Source organism: Nelumbo lutea, chromosome 7, assembly GCF_056320005.1.
Source record: "Nelumbo lutea isolate HS-2025 chromosome 7, American lotus-T2T, whole genome shotgun sequence".
Classification (NCBI taxonomy): domain Eukaryota; kingdom Viridiplantae; phylum Streptophyta; class Magnoliopsida; order Proteales; family Nelumbonaceae; genus Nelumbo; species Nelumbo lutea.
This window is the reverse complement of record NC_142690.1, coordinates 37,959,532-37,977,335: the sequence shown is the minus strand read 5'-3', so window position 1 is coordinate 37,977,335 and position 17,804 is coordinate 37,959,532. Positions and strand designations below refer to the sequence as shown.

The 17,804-nt window shown below is 38.7% G+C and overlaps 1 protein-coding gene across 1 annotated transcript in view; it reads right to left on the bottom strand.

The window, feature by feature from the left end:
- Positions 1-4,062, bottom strand: part of LOC148846130 (NAD(P)-binding Rossmann-fold superfamily protein) — a 62,837-nt gene extending 58,775 nt beyond the window's left edge. The window contains exon 1 of the mRNA XM_088956013.1: positions 3,598-4,062. Within this exon, the coding sequence (XP_088812139.1) occupies positions 3,598-3,738 (141 nt within the window). The 5' untranslated portion in view covers positions 3,739-4,062. The remainder of the gene's footprint in view (positions 1-3,597) is intronic.
- Between the last annotated feature and the right edge of the window lie 13,742 nt (positions 4,063-17,804).

The following is a 17,804-nucleotide window of genomic DNA, read 5'->3' as shown; positions in this document are numbered from 1 at the left end:
AGAGCCACAAGGAAAAAAACAGCAAAGTTAGGGACCCAAATACGTTTATCCCCAATTGGGTTATCAAGAACCACCCCATCTAGCAAATTCAAAAGTCTTGAAGCAAGAACAAATTTAGACTCTCTTAGATTTCACTTAAGACCCAAATTCCAATCAAAACCATGGGGCAAAGAAGAAGTACAAACTCAGAGATGGGTTTATTTTTAAGGTTGAGAGGGTATAAAGAGAAGGAAACACTTCTTTCAACATGGACTCCCCAAATCCAAAGATCTCAGAATTTAGTCTTGTTAAGAAACAGGGGAAGAGTACAATGTATGGCCTTCCAAGAAGAGGCTAGAGTAGCTCTACGCAGAACACTAGCATCCCAGCCATTCTCTGAGAGCCCATGTAAGCTCACCACAGCTTTTCAATCTCCCTCGGAAACCTCCAAAACAATTTCCCAAGTAGAGCTAAATCCTTCTTGTTAATGCTACCTATTCTCAAACACCCAACGCGTTATCTTAAAAATTAAATGCCTATTTCTACTCTTGATGGCTAGTCTCCTTTTTCCATTTTGTTCCCCACTTCATCTCTATTCCATTTTCTTCCTAGGGTATTTGGATGTATTTGTTTTGTTCAACATCTAGGGCCAAGGACTGACAAGTTGGACTCATGATCCATTAAATGTGTCTTTCTTGTCTATTTTAGGAACTAGATAGGATATAAGTGTTATAGTTCTGTTTTAATGAAATCATTTGTATGCCTTGATGTTTCTTTAATGATGGTGCTGATTTTTCTAGTAACATTGTTAATGCTCTTTTTATTCCTATGGAGTTTGATGCTACAATAGGTCCATTCCATACACCACATTTTGTGAAGTAAAACAAATGTATACACATAGAAAGGGTCGTGCTCTTCCCAATTTTTCTTCCCCATTGCTAGATTCATCTCCTATTTGTAATATAGACCACCCATTACCCAATTGCTTGTTAGAAAGTAGGAGATCTTGTACTACACATCCTATCTCTAGCCTCAATACATAGAAATTCTATTTCAACCTTCCTTCTCCCCACCAAGAAAAGGGGAAGATTTTGTGGATATTCACAAAAGCAACCATCCAATGGACAATATGCAAAGAGAAAAATGCCAGGATTGTTTTAGACAAATATCAATCCAAAGAGTCATCCATTCAGTAATAACCTAGAAGAATTCTCTATATAGTAAAAGGATGAAATCCTTAGAGGGCGGCAAGTGATAACAAATCCTATAAAAGAGATAAGCCATCAGTTCATTGGTTCCCTACCACCTTCAATAATGATAAAATTGAACTTTGATGGGTGCAACCTAGGCAACTCAGGGCCTTCAGATATGGGAGGTGCTTTCAGAAATCAATAAAGAGAAATTTGTTGGCTTGTGCTGGTCCAATTGAGGTTGATAACTCCATAAGTGCTGAATTACAAACACTGCTTCAAGGGCTAAACATTGGGAAGGGAGACGGATTATAGAAGAGGAATAGGTGGTTATAAATTGGCCAAAAGGAGATAAGACCATTGCAGTTCAGAAATCAAATCAAAGAAGCAAAATCTATAGTGAACACCTTGGGAGCTAATTGTAATTGGACTCTTAGAGCAGCGAACTCAATTTCAGACTCCCTAGCATGGAAAGGAGAAAATAGGCAGACATTAATTTGGGGAGAGTATCCTTTGGAGTGAAATCTTCATTTAATATAAACTCTGTATGGAGTAGGGTTACAACACTGAGCTGTTTTTGTACAGATGTAGGGACACATTCCTTGTATATCCAGATATATCTACTATTTGCTTTATGGGTATACCCCTTAAACCTCCTCTAGGTTGTCTCAAAAGGCCTTAAACCTCCCACAAACTTTAATCTGCCCTTATTACACCTCCCCAGACTTTTGGGGACAAAGGGACTTATAGATCCCTCTGTTAGTGTGATGTTAAGAACCTAACAGAAATTGCTATATCATGGTATTTGATGACAGAAATACCCCTAAGAGAAACTTTTACCTCTTCCTTAAGGAAAGAAATGAGACTACAGTGAAGACAAAGAAAATCTCTGTTTTGGCCATGGAAAACCTCCTGAACACCCCTTGCAGTTTCTAAGAAACTCTTTTGGACCCTTCTAGTGTTGGCTATTGCCTATGTTAAAATCAAGCTTAACTCCTTCATAATGTGAAATCTATTCATATTAAAATCTTAAAATGCAAGTAATGAAATGCAGGTATTACATTGATTATAAAAAAAATGCAGGTATTACAATCTTGGAAACAAGTAGCAAAATGCAAGACAGGAACCCATTTGATCCACTGTTGCCTATTACTGATGATGTGGAATCCTTGAGGAAGTTCTTTCAAAAAATTATGGCTCATGCTCTGAAACTTCTATGAGAGACTGAATCAGAGCTTAATTGAGTAGGGTATTCAAAAATATGTAACGGGAATGCCCTATTCAATTAATCTTTTGGAATATTTATTTATTTATTTCCTCTTTGTTTTCCAGGTGGGGAAGTAGGTGGTTTGGATGGGTTTGGTATTCTATTGTTGGTTCAACTGGGCTCGTGAAATTGTAAGGGAATGTTAAGGTTTGCAGATAGCTGGTAAAGCTGATTAGGTAGTCAGACTAGCCACTTTCATTATTCCATGTTCAATGACCCAACTTGGCACTTGTAATTGCTCAAATGAGAAAGGCATTTTTGTGCAACCATCTTTTTCCCCAGCAAATCTGTTGCATAATCTTACTCAGACTGGTTTTGAAAAGCATGGAGAGAACCAGCTTTGAAAGAAGAAAACTAAAAAAGAGGAAAAAGTGGAAAGAGAGAGAGAGAGATTGAGAGAGAGAAAGAGAGGGAGAGGAGGAGGAGGGCCGGAGCTCAGTGCTCTGTGGTTCGGTGGCCTGTGTTCAAACAGGGAAGATGATGAATAGTGTCTTTCTAAGGCAAAATGGTCATTCATACTCTTTGTCCACCTAAAAGTAATGGAAGGGATCTATAAGTTCCTTTAACCCGAAAGGTCAGGTGAGGTTTAAGGGCACTTTCTATGTTATTAGGTATCAGAGAACCTACAGACTACAAAATCAACTCAAAACAAACAAACTCGATATGCATAAATCAAGAACCGACAAAGTAATTATCCCAACCTCATTACACGGTTAAATTGTAGGAAATCTGCAATGGGAATGCACAAAGCATCAAACTGAGTCAATTCCAGAGACGGCAATCAGAAAGAACACCATTAAATCAACCCCCCCCCCCCCACACACACACACAAAGGAGAAAAAACGGAATATTTAAAATCAAGAACCCACTACCAAGTTTCCCAATCTCATTACAAAAATAAGGTTAATGCTTAACTCAAAGAATTAGAACAATGAAACTATCTAACAAGCTAAATTAAAATGCCCAACAAAATCTGCAATTGACCATAACCATAACTCTCCGAAACAAGTAAACAAAATATATATATATATATATATATATATATATATATATATATATATATGTTAACCAGATAATGGCAAACCAATTACCAATTTTGTACAACAAACAATATAACTAGAAGTTCAGTTAAAATGTGGAATTATAAAAAGAAAATCTCACAAATTCAAATCCAATTCCTCTCGAAGCCCCCTGCACCATAGAAACTCCACCTTCCCATTTCAAAGCAGAACTACAGAAAGAAGCTCTACGGATTGATCTCAGAGGAGTCGCCACGGCGGTGCGCAGCATAAAGAGCTTCATACCTTATCCTCCACTCAAAGTGAACAAAAAAACAGGCTCTCTTTTAGACCTGGGCAGCTCCAAATACATGTAATGATCAAAAGTACAAACTTCAGAACCGCAAAAGAGACGTAAAGTTTTGATCTTTAAACGTCCCAACCACCAGAGCAATAGCCATAAATGGAGGTTGGTAAATCTCATGCTTAACGAGGATTATTGGTTTTTTTTATTTATTTTTAGATAAAACAGAAACCAAACTTTTTTCACGCCCCCAAATCAAAATGAGATCCTTTCGGGAGATTACAAGGATTACAAGAATCGGCCCGTTAAGGAAAGTAAAAGCTCTCTCCTTAAGCATTTTGGAATGGTATTTGTAAGGTTGCAAAGAAAGGACAATCCTTTAGGCAAATAAGGGGTAGAAAGGGATTCAATATTTTGGGTAAAACTATAATTATAGTGTTTTATCTTTCTTTTTTTCCTTTGCTTGATGTTCTTTGCTGCTCTTGGAAGATAAGTGTGTCTTCCTCTTCATCTTGTAAGTCTTCTATTGATGATTTAATGAAAGTGTTATTAATCTAAAAAAAAAAAAAGACAATCCTTTAGGCAATGAATGGCTAGGTCTGAATCCCCTTTGATGAATGGCTAGGTCCAAATTGGCCCATTTGGTATGCCGACTGAGCCTCTAATTCACCCCAAACATCTGATCAGATCCTTCCGACTTCTCTGAAACACCCAAAAACATAAAAAGCCCAAATTTTACCCCGAAAGCCCTCAGATCCACTATTAAATCAGTTTGATACCTATTCGATGACCCCGATCGACCCTCACTTACACCTCAACTAGTAGATCAAACACAACCATTAGACCTAGGACATCCTAAAAGACCTATCCATGAAATGTGAACTCCAGATCCCTTCGTTCACCCGTCCATCACACAAAGATTCCATTTCGACCATTCTCACACCCACATCCCATGTCCACTTGATCCGAATACATCTAGACCAAACAAGCTTTTCCAATTACTCCAAAATACCAAAAAAAAAAACCCTACATATGAAATTCCAGCCCAAACACCTTCATTTACCTTCGATTACACAAAGATTCCATTTCGATGTTCCAAATTGATTGGATTATAAATTTGCTCGATCCGGGCCTAGTTAGCTCAATCTGATTTTACCGATCATCTCAAACTACCCAAAAACCCCACTTAGAGAAATTTCACACAAAGATTCCATTTCGAGCCTTCATTTTAACCGAATTGAACCCTTTCCAAATCCACCAAATCCAAGCCCAATTGGGCCAATCTAGCCCCACCTATCAACTCAGAATGCCTAAAAACCCCATCCTACAAAATTTTGGCCAAAATTTCCCTCGTTAACCCTTTCATCCTCTAAAAAGATTCCATTTCGACAAATCCTGTTAGCCCTCACACACAAAGCCCCCATCTATGGTCAGATCCATCTCAACCCTCCATTTTCTGACCCAAAATCCCCACCATTCATCCAAAAAAACCCTAGTTTGACCACCTAGACCCAGTTTGACTCGATTCTTCTAAAATTACAAAAATACCCTAAGTTTCCAAAAATTACAAAATTGCCCTTGTACCCTAATATTTAACCATACCTTTCTTCTTCATTCGATAGAATACGCTGTTCATACTCTTCCCCCGTTCGAACACAAACACAAGCGACGGCGGCAAACCAGAATACACTATAAATGGAAATTGGAGGCATAGGACTAGGCTAAAGTTTTATATCCAATAATAAATTCCTAATCCATTCAGTCTCTTTTCCAACAACCGCTAAGGCTATGAATTCGGATTTCATGGTCGAGTGAGATATACAAGTTTGTTTCTTGGATGCCCAAGAAATCACACTCCCACCAATAACGAAAATCCATCCAGAGGTGGACTTGCTATCTTCATTACCGGTAATCCAACTTGCATCAGTGTACCCTTCTAGTACAACTGGATAATCACAATAAAACAAGCCAAGTTCCAAGGTTCTCTTGATATACCCAAGAACTCTCCCAATTGCCTTCCAGTACTCTGCACCGGGATTACTTGTAAACCAACTGAGTTTACTTACTGCAAATGCAATATCAGTTCTGGTACAAAGCATAACATATATCAAACTTCCTACTGCACTAGCATACTCAAGTTGTGCAATTGCTCTACTAATATTTTCTACTAGCTTTATACTAGAATCATATGGCGTGCTATATTCTTTAAATCCTAAATGCTTAAATTTCTCAAGTACTTCTCGATATAATGTGATTGGCTTAATGCATAGCCCCTACTATGCTTTTTAACTTTTATTCGCAAGATGGTATCTATTTCTCCTAAATCTTTCATCTTGAATATAAAGGATAAATAGTTTTTAGTTTCATTTATGCCAACCATATTTATACCCACAATAAGTATATCATCAACATAAAGACATATAATTACTCCATAATTTTTAGTGAATTTTGAGTAGATGCATCTATCAGCACTATTATGTCTAAAACCAAAAGGTAGAATGCATGAATCAAATTTCTCATGCCACTGTTTAGGTGCTTGTTTTAATCCATATAGTGATTTAACCAGTTTACAGACTTTCTTCTCACTTCCAAGAAGAACAAATCATTCTGATTGTTCCATATAAACCTCTTCATTTAAATCACCATTTAAGAAAGCAGTTTTAACATCCATTTGGTGAATAGATAAGTGATAAATGGATGTTAATGCTATGAGTGTACTAATAGAAGTTGTTCTAGCCATTGGTGCATAAGTGTCAAAGTAATTAATCCCTTCCTTTTGACTAAACTCTTTGGCTACCAATCTAGCCTTAAAAGTTTGTACAGTTCCATCAGTGTTGTATATTCTTCTAAACACCCATTTACATTTTATTGGTTTTGATCCTGGAGGCAAGTCTACTAGTACCCATGTGTTATTTGACATTATTGAATCAATTTCATCATTTATAGATTCCTTCCAAAAGGCAGTATCTCTAGAGGTCATGGCCTCACTGTAGGTTTTTTAATCATTTTCAATGTTCAGGACAATGGGTATCTTATTTAAAATCTTTTCTCTATCAGCCTCAACCCAAAATACAATTGACTGAGTAGATATAAAATCTAAACCTAAGTGTTTCTTTGTTCTTTGTCTTTGACTTTTTTTAGGTCCTATTGTAGGTGTTACAGTTGTGTCATTTTTTCTTTCATTTTCATTATTATCAATAGGTATTGAGATCTGAGTTTTTCTTTCAGGTTCTCTGTCATTTCCTGTGGATTCATTTTCTGTAGATTCAAAACATAGTTTATTTTCAAAGAATTCAACATCTCTAGTTTCAATTATTATGTTGGACTCTAAGTCTAGAAGCGTATAGGCCTTGTTATGTTCTGCATATCCAACAAACATACTTTTCTTAGCTCTAAGTCCTAACTTGGTTCTTTTAGGATCTGGAACTCCATAATATGCTAAGCACCCCCACACTTTTAGATATGCTAAATTAGGCTTTTTTCTTGTTCATAATTAATATGGACATTTGTTATTAACTCTAGAAACAATTCTGTTATATAAATGGCAGGTTGCTAGGAGTGTTTCCCTCCACAGGTTTAAGGTTCCATTAGCTTTTAACAAAATGTGGTTTATCATTTCTGTAAGTGTTCTATTTTTTCTTTCGGCTAGGGCATTCTGTTGAGGGGTATAAGGAGCAAAACACTGATGTATTATTCCAAATTCTTCACAAAAAGAATTAAACTCATTTTTAAAGTATTTAACACCCCTATCACTTCTAAGGATTTTAATTTTCTTTTCTACTTGATTTTCAACTTCAATCTTATATAGTTTAAACATGTCAAAAGCTTTATCCTTAGTTTTCATAAGGTAGATATATGTATACCTAGAAAAGTCATCTATAAATGTTATCAAGTATCTCTTACATCCTCTAATTAATACACCATTGAATTCACAAATGTTAGAATGAATTAGTTCTAGAAGTTGAGAATTTCTCTCAACACTAGGGAAATGTTTCTTAGCCATTTTAGATTTTACACATATCTCACATTTTTCAGTTGATTTATTACTATAAACAATTATACCAAGTTTGTTCATGTTTTTTTATGGATTTAAAATTCAAGTGTGCTAATCTATCATGCCATAAGAGAAAGAGTCAACAATATAAGCAAAAACTTTTCCTTCATTAATACTTAATTTGAACATACCATTACAATCATATCCCTTTCCAACAAACATCCCATTCTTAGATAGGATTAGTTTGTTGGATTCAAAGACCCCTCTTACAGACAATATTTATTGAGACTAAGTTCTCTCTAATGTCAGGAACATGGAGAACATTCAAGAGAGTCAGTGTCTTTTTGGAAGTAAAGTTCAATTCTACGCTGCCTCTTCCAACAACTTTGGCACATGTTTGGTTTCCCATCTATACCTCCTGGCCATCAGTCACTTCTTCATATGTCTTGAACAAGGACTTGTCCTTGCAAACATGGATTGTGGCGCCTGAATCAAACTACCATCTAGAAGACAATTCTGCCATATTGACTTCAGTAATAATAGCCACTAGATTGTCTTCTACCATGCATGCAGACTTGGTTTCGCCTTTTTGATGTCAGCAGACTTGGGCGTAATGCCCCTTCTTTCCACAAACATAGCAGGATTGACGGGTTGTTGAAGCCCTCAAAATTAATTCTAGTCCCACCTTACTATAAACTTGTAGTAATAGTGGTACCAGGTCGAATCCCACAGGGAGCCAGTAATTAATTTCTCAGCCGAATGCGCAATATAAAGAGTGGAAAATTTGAATAATTAAAATTCTAAAATAACAAAAGAGAAAATAATAACTAACGAGGAATATTCAGTCTTACCAACTCTGATCCAAGGGTTCGAATTGAGTCAATTGGTCATCGATCATAGGTAAAAATCAACAGTCTTGCAATTCAAGCATTTAACCTTCGGGTTTATTAGGATAGCCATAATAAAATTCGTGTTTTCCTAATTTAGTTGACCAAACCCAACATTCGATCAACACTTATCATTGACCGACTGGGCACTATAGCATTCCATATCAATTAATGATAGCAATAACCTTCATGAAAACAGTTAAACCAAAATAAAAATAATTGAGATAGCTGCAATTATCCAATCTTATTCCGTTGATTTTCTTTAGGTTAAAATATGCCAATACATTGGTCAAAGGCTGTCACGAACAATTGACCCAAAAAGATATTAACCTAATTGCTACTTCTACCACTATTCGTGACAATTATGGATCACCGAATTATGGATAGCAGTAGGAAGATCAACATTAATTAATTTGTCAGACTAATCAACATTAACTTCCATAAGAACATGCACAATAATCAATGAATACTTGAATTAAAAGCAAGATATTAAATTAAACACAAAACCTCACAATGACACAATTGAATCAACAATTCCCCTTGAATTAGAAGATGGATGGACTGCTTGATTGATTGATTGATTGATTTCTTGATTGATGCCTAAATCTGGTCCCCCCCCCCTTTATATAGCTTTAGGAGGAGGGGCTCTGTCCAACTCCTCTTAGGAGATTATCCTCAAAAATAGAAAGTCCTAATCAGTTTTGATCTAATCCTATCCTATCTCTTATCTAGTAATCTCTCTTATTTAGTAATCTCAATTCTCTTATCCTTCTAAAATTACATTTGAAATTTAAATATGACGAGACTCTTTATTCTTGAATTCGAGTTGGACTTCTTCAATAAATTGGGTTGCTATAAGGTTCTTCTGCGAATTGGACTTCAGCTGTGGGTTGGGCTTTTCTATGAATTTTCTCCGACTTCATGCCCGATTTTGACATTGATTCAGACCGAATATATCAAAACCTAGAACATAAAAGTTGTGTAGTTCTCCCTTATCTTTCTGGTGCATCTTGAATCATCTCAATCGGAGTTCGGGTTTGAGAGTTATGCCTAGATCATTGAATGGTGCTGAAACTGTGCAAAATCGTCCGATTAGCCTTGTTTTCCTCCTATCACCTTCTTTCTTGCCCTGAATCAAAATACAAGAGTAATTAGTCCAATTAAGTACTAATTAAGTAAAAGAGACTAAATACTGAGGGATAAAAATATGATAATTTTTATTCTCATCAAGGATCCTTTCTTATTGTTGCTCTTCTTGAAGTTTCCATCATTCTTCTTTACTTGTAATGTAGGGTTAGTATTCTTCGATCCGTTTTTCACAAAATTGACCTTAGAGTTCAGCATACCAGTCAGGGTCTTATCCCTACTATCTCTAATTCGAGACTCTTCTTCAATACGAAGGTGTTACTGAATTTTCTCCAAGGTAAGTTCTTCAGCCTTGCGCAGAAGCTTCTTCCTATAATCCTTCCAAGAGGGTGGAAGTTTGGCAATGACTGCTCCCACTTGGAAAGATTCAGGAATGATGATGTTAAGGGATCGAATTTTGTTGACTATCACCTGTGGTTCATGAACTTGCTCTAGTATAGGTTTATGGTCGTTCATGGTGAAGTCAAAGTATTCTACAATAAGATACTTATTCGTACCTGCTTCTTACACCTTGTATTTGAATTCAAGGGCCTTCTAGATTTTTTTTGGAGATGTAAGTTCCTTGTAGAAGTTGTAGAGCCGGTCTGATAAAGCATTCAGTATGTGTCCTCGGCACAGAAGTGAGTCATCTTCTCGTCTTATTCTTTCCTTCTTTAGTTTTTCTGAGTCTTTGTCAGTGGGTTCAGGAAGTGATTGCAGATTCGGGTCAAGTAGATAGTATAGTTTTAGTGTGGTCAGAAAGAATATCATCTTGTCTTGCCATCAGCTGAAGTTTGCTCCATCGAATTGGTCTAGTCGAACAAGATCTTAGTTCATCGTCTTGATCGAAGTCATGCTTCCTTCTGCCTCTATTGCAGAATAATGTTCATTAGTTGCTGGGAAAATGGGGCCACTTTAACTTTGGAGAAAAAGCTTTGAGGCGCGTCTGAAGACACTGTCTTTAGAACATTATTTGCCCCCACTCAGTTTCATCGAGTTTGTTGTTGGGTTACAGGCAAATCCGTTCCCAAGATACAATAGAGCATTGGGCAAGAATCTGCAACCAACAAAGTTGAAGAATCTCCAAAGAAACCTTCTATGAGACTGTAGTAGACCGGACTGAGAGAGAGAGAGAGAGAGAGAAAGTGGATTTCAAAATTGTGTGTTTTTGGAGTCTGATTCATACTCCTTAAATAGTTTATGAAGACGTATAAAGAAAAGGTAGGTGTTGGTTCAGAGAAGGTACCTTGAATAGTCACAATTTCAAATATTATGACTGTTTAAAAAGTAGTTGACAGTTAATGGTTGTTAACTTTGAATTGTGCCTCTTGATCACACCCGATCGAATCGTGATTGTTGATCTCATCAACGATGATCAACGATCAGCAACGCATTAAAATCAAAGCTGCCCTTCACGAGCCACGCGGGTGCGCGTGAAGTGTGAGCAAAGCGCCTCATTGTGTCGCACACACGCGCACACATGCATGCGCGCGCGTTGCATGGTATCAAACCCCCATACTCTCCTTTATTATTTCTAAGGAATGTAAATCAGCTCCTATTGAAATACTGAAAACAAAGCTTATAATTTTCCAATGTGGAACAAGTTCAAAACTGGGTTTTGTAAGAGAAAAGCTAATTTTTTAATCAAGTGTGCAGGTGCAATTTCTCATGTAATTGACCAATCAAACCCATTGGATTTAGTCTCTTATGAGATAAAATCCAACAGGTTCCAGCTAGCAGCACTTAAATACATCCACCATTGTATCTGTGGACTATGGATACAATGGTGTAGCTTTAAAATCTGAATTAATTTTGAGGGCTAGCTTTACGGTGCTGGAACTCAGAATTAATTAATTTATTCTTTAATTGAAGAGCTTAATTGAGCTGCTCCAGAGTACAAAATCAACAATAAAGCTCACATGGCCAGATAATCTAACATTTTCTAGCCAACCGGCGGGCCGCTTGCTGGCAGCCTGGCACAGAGCAACCAATCATCCACTTTCCTTTTCAGCAAAGGACCCGACTACCGAGCCAACTATTTTGAGACAATTCGGAGATTTGTTATTAATAAAAAGAGAAAAATGGGATCAATAGAGAAAAAAAGGGACAATACTTCTATAGGTTTCCAATGACAATCAATAGAGAGAAAAAGGGAAAATGTGTAACGTGGGTAAATAAAAAGTAGGGATTTATTTTCCCAAAAGATTAATCCATAAAAATAATTTAGTTAGTGGAGGGTTAACATTTATTGGACATTTGTTGGGAGGTTGTCCAATGGCATGATTTAAGTAGGTTAGTAGAGAGGAGGGGAGGAATAGGTTAGTAGGAAATTCTAGTCGACTCTAGGGACGTTGGAGAGTGAGTGGGCAAGGTCTTGGGACATGAAGGGGGTTATTCTCTAGGCTAATGGGGGTAGAGTTGTCTCTCTAAGCTAGATTGTGTGTTGAGTGTGAGAAAGGGGGGCTATTTATAGATGTTTGATAAGGGAATGGAGGGCTGAGATAGGGAGCCAAGGGAAATCAATGGATGATGTTTAGAAGGATTTTGGAGGGAGATTGATTGAGAGAATGGGCTGTCAAGATTGCTTTGGTAGAGATCATCTCAATCAATCAAGACAATGAGTGGAAGATTTCACCGATTTACCAAAATTGGACATTCAAAGTTTAGGTGATTGGCTTGATTGATTGGAGTCTCCTAGCAGGTCAAATATTGTATTTTAAGATAGTTCTAGAGGCTAGAAGAAAGGTTTGGTTGTTGGATGCCCTAGGTTTGAAGTTATTGTGAAGAAGATTCCAAAAGGAGGACTCAGATCGAATCTAGTTTCAGGTTTCAAGATGGAGAGGTTAACGGTGTTGGAATTGGACTATCTTGGTATTGTTGGACTTGTAATTTTGAACTCTATCCATCTATAAGTTTGTATTTCAGATTTTATGAGGGATAGGGTTTAGGATGAAAAATAACCCTGATCGGATGACCAAAATTGGTTTTGGCTTCGGGTCTTGAGATGAAGGGGTAAACGGTGTCGAATTTGGGTGATCTTAGTATTGCCAAATTTGGGTTTTGGGGCTCAATGTACCTATGGTTTTGGATCTCTTAGGCCCAAACTTTTGTAAAATTCTAAAAATGCCCCCAGGTTGGTTGAGAGGTTCGTTGAAGCATGCTTGAAGCTCAAAGTGATATAGAAAGACTAAAGGGTGCAAAAATGGGATGTCTAAAATATGTAAAAATACATTATCCAAATTTGGTTTCAAATGTTATTAAAATCTGTCAACAATTTTAGGTTTCCATCAGAGAGATTGTAAATCTTGATATTCACTTTATCTGACAAAGGGACTGACCCTATCACTATGATCATCCACTTATGTAATATCCTAAACTGCTCTAACATGCCCAAGAATTTGATCCTTGATGGATCTCACTATTGGCATATCAAAAGCAACTTAGTCCAAGACCTAGTGCAGTATCATAATCAAGTATGGAGTTAAGTGTAAATTTCTAATTTTTCCCATCTATTTCTAAGGTCCAATGTATAATTAGAAATTGGTTTAGGTTCAATACTTTTTCCAAACACCATTGAATGTGCTTGGGGTCTAATCCCAGTTTAGACAAACTACTCCATCAATTTGGCAGCACACTAGTGTCAACCTTGTTGGGACAAACTCCACATGTCTATCCATTGGCTGAGAACATTTTAAACTAACACAAGTTTTATAAGTGTCTAGCTTAAGGAATAATTCACATAAACATTAATCTAATTGGAGCTGGGGGAATACAGTGTCTAACACCTACATAATCAAAGGAGCTCATCCACCTGGTTACTATGTCCTATGGGATCCTAAATCTAATGAATAAGATGAGATGATGAATGCCCACTAGCTAAAGATGTACCATGAATTACAGATTTTGTACTATTGCCTTTTGTTTATTGGAGGCGGATTCTTCAACTAGACTATAGCTCCTTGGATCATACATCTGCTCAGAAGTTCCCTGCCCTCTTGGATGCCACAAAGAATTTGCTCAGTAGGTATGAATAGTGGACTCAATGTAGGCTGTTGGAGAGAACGTGGGAGTCTAAGGGGAAGTTGTGGGGCCTCTTTGTCCCAATGACCAATCTGGCTGCAAAGATGACTTATTCATACATACCGACTCCACTCCTTTCCTCTTGGACGCCACATAGCATCCATCAGGCAACTGCTTTCTTTACCCTCCTACCAACTACAAGCACAACAATCTCACTAGCCCTTGCAATTATGGACTCAGGGTGCTCCTCACGAGCAGCCAACACCCAAGTTAGCAATCTATTCCAGTGTGCCCTTATGCGGAGACTATCTAGCCTTTGTCTTAGTCTTGAGTTGAGCATCCTCCCTTCCTAGGGGGTTGGCCTCTTGAACCACTACCATGATAACTCTTTGTCTCTTGGTTGTGAGCTATACTTCTTAGTTGACCTCAACAAGTGATTTCTTCCCTTTATCTTGCGCACCTACAAGCAAGACCTCCTCTACACCCACCATGACGACCTTGCCATTGTTGATTTCCACAACCTTGTTGAATTTCACCTTCCCCTTTTCCCTTTGTCACAGACCCCTTGCAACTCTTCTTTGTGGGCTCCTTTTTAACTTTTCCTTTTCCGTTACCCTCCCTTCCTTCCTCTGTTGTCACAATGTCCGTAGAAGGCGCCACCGTGCAAACAAGGCGAGGTTTCATCATAAGAAAGGTTTGGAAGCCTTTGAATAATGAACACAACTACACTGGTTGTGTTGACTGAAACCCCTGGTAAGATGGCTCCTAGCTAGAGGAAGTCTAGCAAGCCTAGAAAATGCGTAATTGGGGTTACGATGACAAAAAATATCTTGTCGTCATACCCAAAATATTAGAGGAATTGATTAGGGTGGTAGGGCCCTGATTTAGAAACCCCCTTCTTATCCAAGTAGCCAATGGTACTTGGCTAGAGTACACACCTAGCCATCACAACATTGGGATCATCCATGGCCACCACATTCTACTAATCTCCATCCTCTTCCATGCGCTTTCCAACATCTAAATATGCAGCATTTTCTACAGCCGAGTCATAGGGGTGGTATACAAAAAACCCCAGCCCTGCAATGTGTTCCTTTACTTGACTCCTAGAGTATCTCGCATTAGGATTGAGGTCCAACCACCTTTTGATCTTTCAAACAACCAATTGCATCTCCTCGACCCCTTTACCATCCATAGTGGCCTCATTCACAATTGACTCCATTAGTTGCGGTGTAACACTGCACTCAAATGCTCACACACATACATGTACGGAAAGGAGGCAAAAATATAGGAGGTAACACGAGTGCAAGAAGGGTCCAGAGATGATGGATGGTATCATCCATTTGGTTGTATAGGTATCCCAAGAACATTGAAGCCAAGCGTAACCTATACTCACTCGTGACCAATGCTACCATAGGAGCCAACATAGTCGAGGCTACCGAGAAACAAGAATCTTGATAGAACATATAAAATGAAAGTAGCCAAATGGCATTGACTCTTACTATATCATACCATTACTTCATCCTTACTTTTGCAATTATACCAATGAATGTTATGTTTCTTTAGTGCCTGCTGTTGGGATAGGCCTTTCTTGCATGCCGAATGGAGGTGGAGGAAAGTTTTAGGCTAGCGGGGAGGTGGAGGAAAGATCTGAGCATTGAAACGAAGAGATTCATCTTCAAGCAGGGACGAGCAAGGGGTAAAGAGTACATGAAAGTCCGGGAAGGTAGCAGGGCTACGATCCTTTTACCAAAGGAAGCCTGTTTCTGGCTGAAAGGCTTCGTAGATGGAACAGTTAATCAAGGCAAAAGGGTGGAAAAATTCTTTCGGCTACTCTGGAAAAAGATACGAAGCGGTTCTGAAGAGGAACGAGGGAGGCTGGTTTTTCACAGTTTTAGAACACTTTGGCATTACTAAAAAGTAGATGATTTGCATGCCTGAAGGTCTGAGGAAACAAGGGTGGGCCTCCTTTGCTGGTAGTCTTCAATCTTTCCTCTTGAAAGTTGAGCGTGAGGCAGCAGACGAATCACCGAAGGGAAGTAATTCCTCCCAGTGGTTACCTAATACCAACCTGGACTAGACCCCTGTCTGTCAAGAAGTAACGGTGGCAAGCTCAACCGTACGTTGGAGACTAATAGTTGAAGAAGGGAGGAAAAATTGGGAGCACAGAATGGTTCTAACGGTTGAAAGGGAAGTATAGGACTGGACAAAAATCCTAGATGCAGTGGCACAAAAGTTAAAGTTGGAAGGTGATGCTATACTATTGCCTTTCTCTGAGAAGAAAGCTATCCTGGAAGTTGATGTTCAGAAGTGGAGCTTCAACACGATACAGATCGATGGCGGATTGGTACAGATAAAAAAATGGGTCCCAATCTGTAATGAAATTGAACCAGAAAGGTAGCTTTCAGATTAAGTTGCTAGGACTTCCTTTTCACCTCTGGAACAAAACAACTTTTGAAAAAATAGCAAAAACCTTGGGTGGAGTAGTGTTAGAGATAAACCAGAGGAGCTTGCGAGCAGTGGAACTTAGAGTTGCAGGATTGAAACCAGAACAAGTGCCCCGTTCGATTGAGATAAGCTCGGATGGTGCCTAGTACAAAGTTTGGATTGCCTCAGAAGTTGAGGCATCGCTGTGGGGAAGACGAATAGCTGAAAAGGGAGATGCTGAGGTGGTCGGTTGGAGTACATGTGGCTTTCAGGGGCTAAAGAAGAAGACTGGTACAATGAAAACAGAAGGGGAACAATTGCAGGAGGTTAACTAGTCACAAAGCACTCCATTTAAAGCAATTAATTCAAATTTTTTTGAACTAAAGACTTTTGGCTATGATCGACAGTCCTATACTGATGTGACAAGAAGGGGTTTCGGTTCGGATGGTAATAACCAGGGTGCACACTCTGAGCCGGTACGAAGATTGGGTGAACCGGATAGCATAAACACTCTTAGAGGCCCGCATGACACTTTAAGTTGTTATGTGGGTCGAGAAAGAAAAAGGGAGATGATAGTTGAAAAATCCCATCTACTGCGCTGGCCGAACTGAAACAAAAGGAAAAATGCCGAACAGAGAGAGAAACTCGATCTCAGTGTTGGGTCCCTCGACTGGGTGTTGGGGAATAGGAAAGTAGGGCAGCAGATCGCCCTAATCTGCACTCTGAGGGATAAGAAAGAAGAGAGGGATGTAGAAGACTAAGGTTGGATAAGCTATGGTTCAGACATTAACTTTGAGGAGGAGAGTTCAGATGACATCTCAAGTTTTGGAAGCTTGGAAGATGAAGGATCTCAAGAGGACTATAACAGGGAGTCCCTAAACTTGGACCGCCTATTCCATGGAGATTTGGTGGGAGAACAAGAAGGGAACGAGGAGGCAGAGATGCACAACACAGAGGCTGAAAATAGAGAGACTCACTATCAAAGAGGTGGGGGCAATTCTGGTGCTCAGAACTAGAAAAGCCTCTCTCAAGCGCTAGTACTGTATGGAAAACCGAGGTGTTAGCTTATGTTAACCCAGAACTGAGCAAGAATACATCATAGAATGGTAAACAATTGGGTAAGGGGAGCATTCGTCGTGAAAACAGAATGACGGGGAATATTTCTCTCCAAAACGAGGAAACAAAAAACTCCAATTTTGACACACAGGGCTTGACAACCATCTGTCCGCCTACAATCCCAATTCCCTTTGCCCAGCTGAACCTAGGTAACCTTGCTAACCCTGTTCATTTAGCTTTTGCTACTGATGCGGCTTTTGTTTCTCTTGTTCCAGATTCCATTCCTAGTCCAATCTCAGAAGCCCATGAGACGGAGGCCACATTGAGTCCTCAAGGAAAGAAGGGGGGAGGGGTGAGGATGGAGGGAACTTTAAGGGAAGAAAGAATATGGGGAATCATTGAGAGCATAATGGGTGAAATTGAGAAAAATGAGCTACAAAGGAGAGTTACAAATGGGTTTGAGCTGGTGTGCAATGAGGAGGTTAGAATGGAGGAGAGGACTAGTTATGGAAAGAACAGAAATGAAAAAGGGAAGGAGACTACGAAAGATGATTCTATAG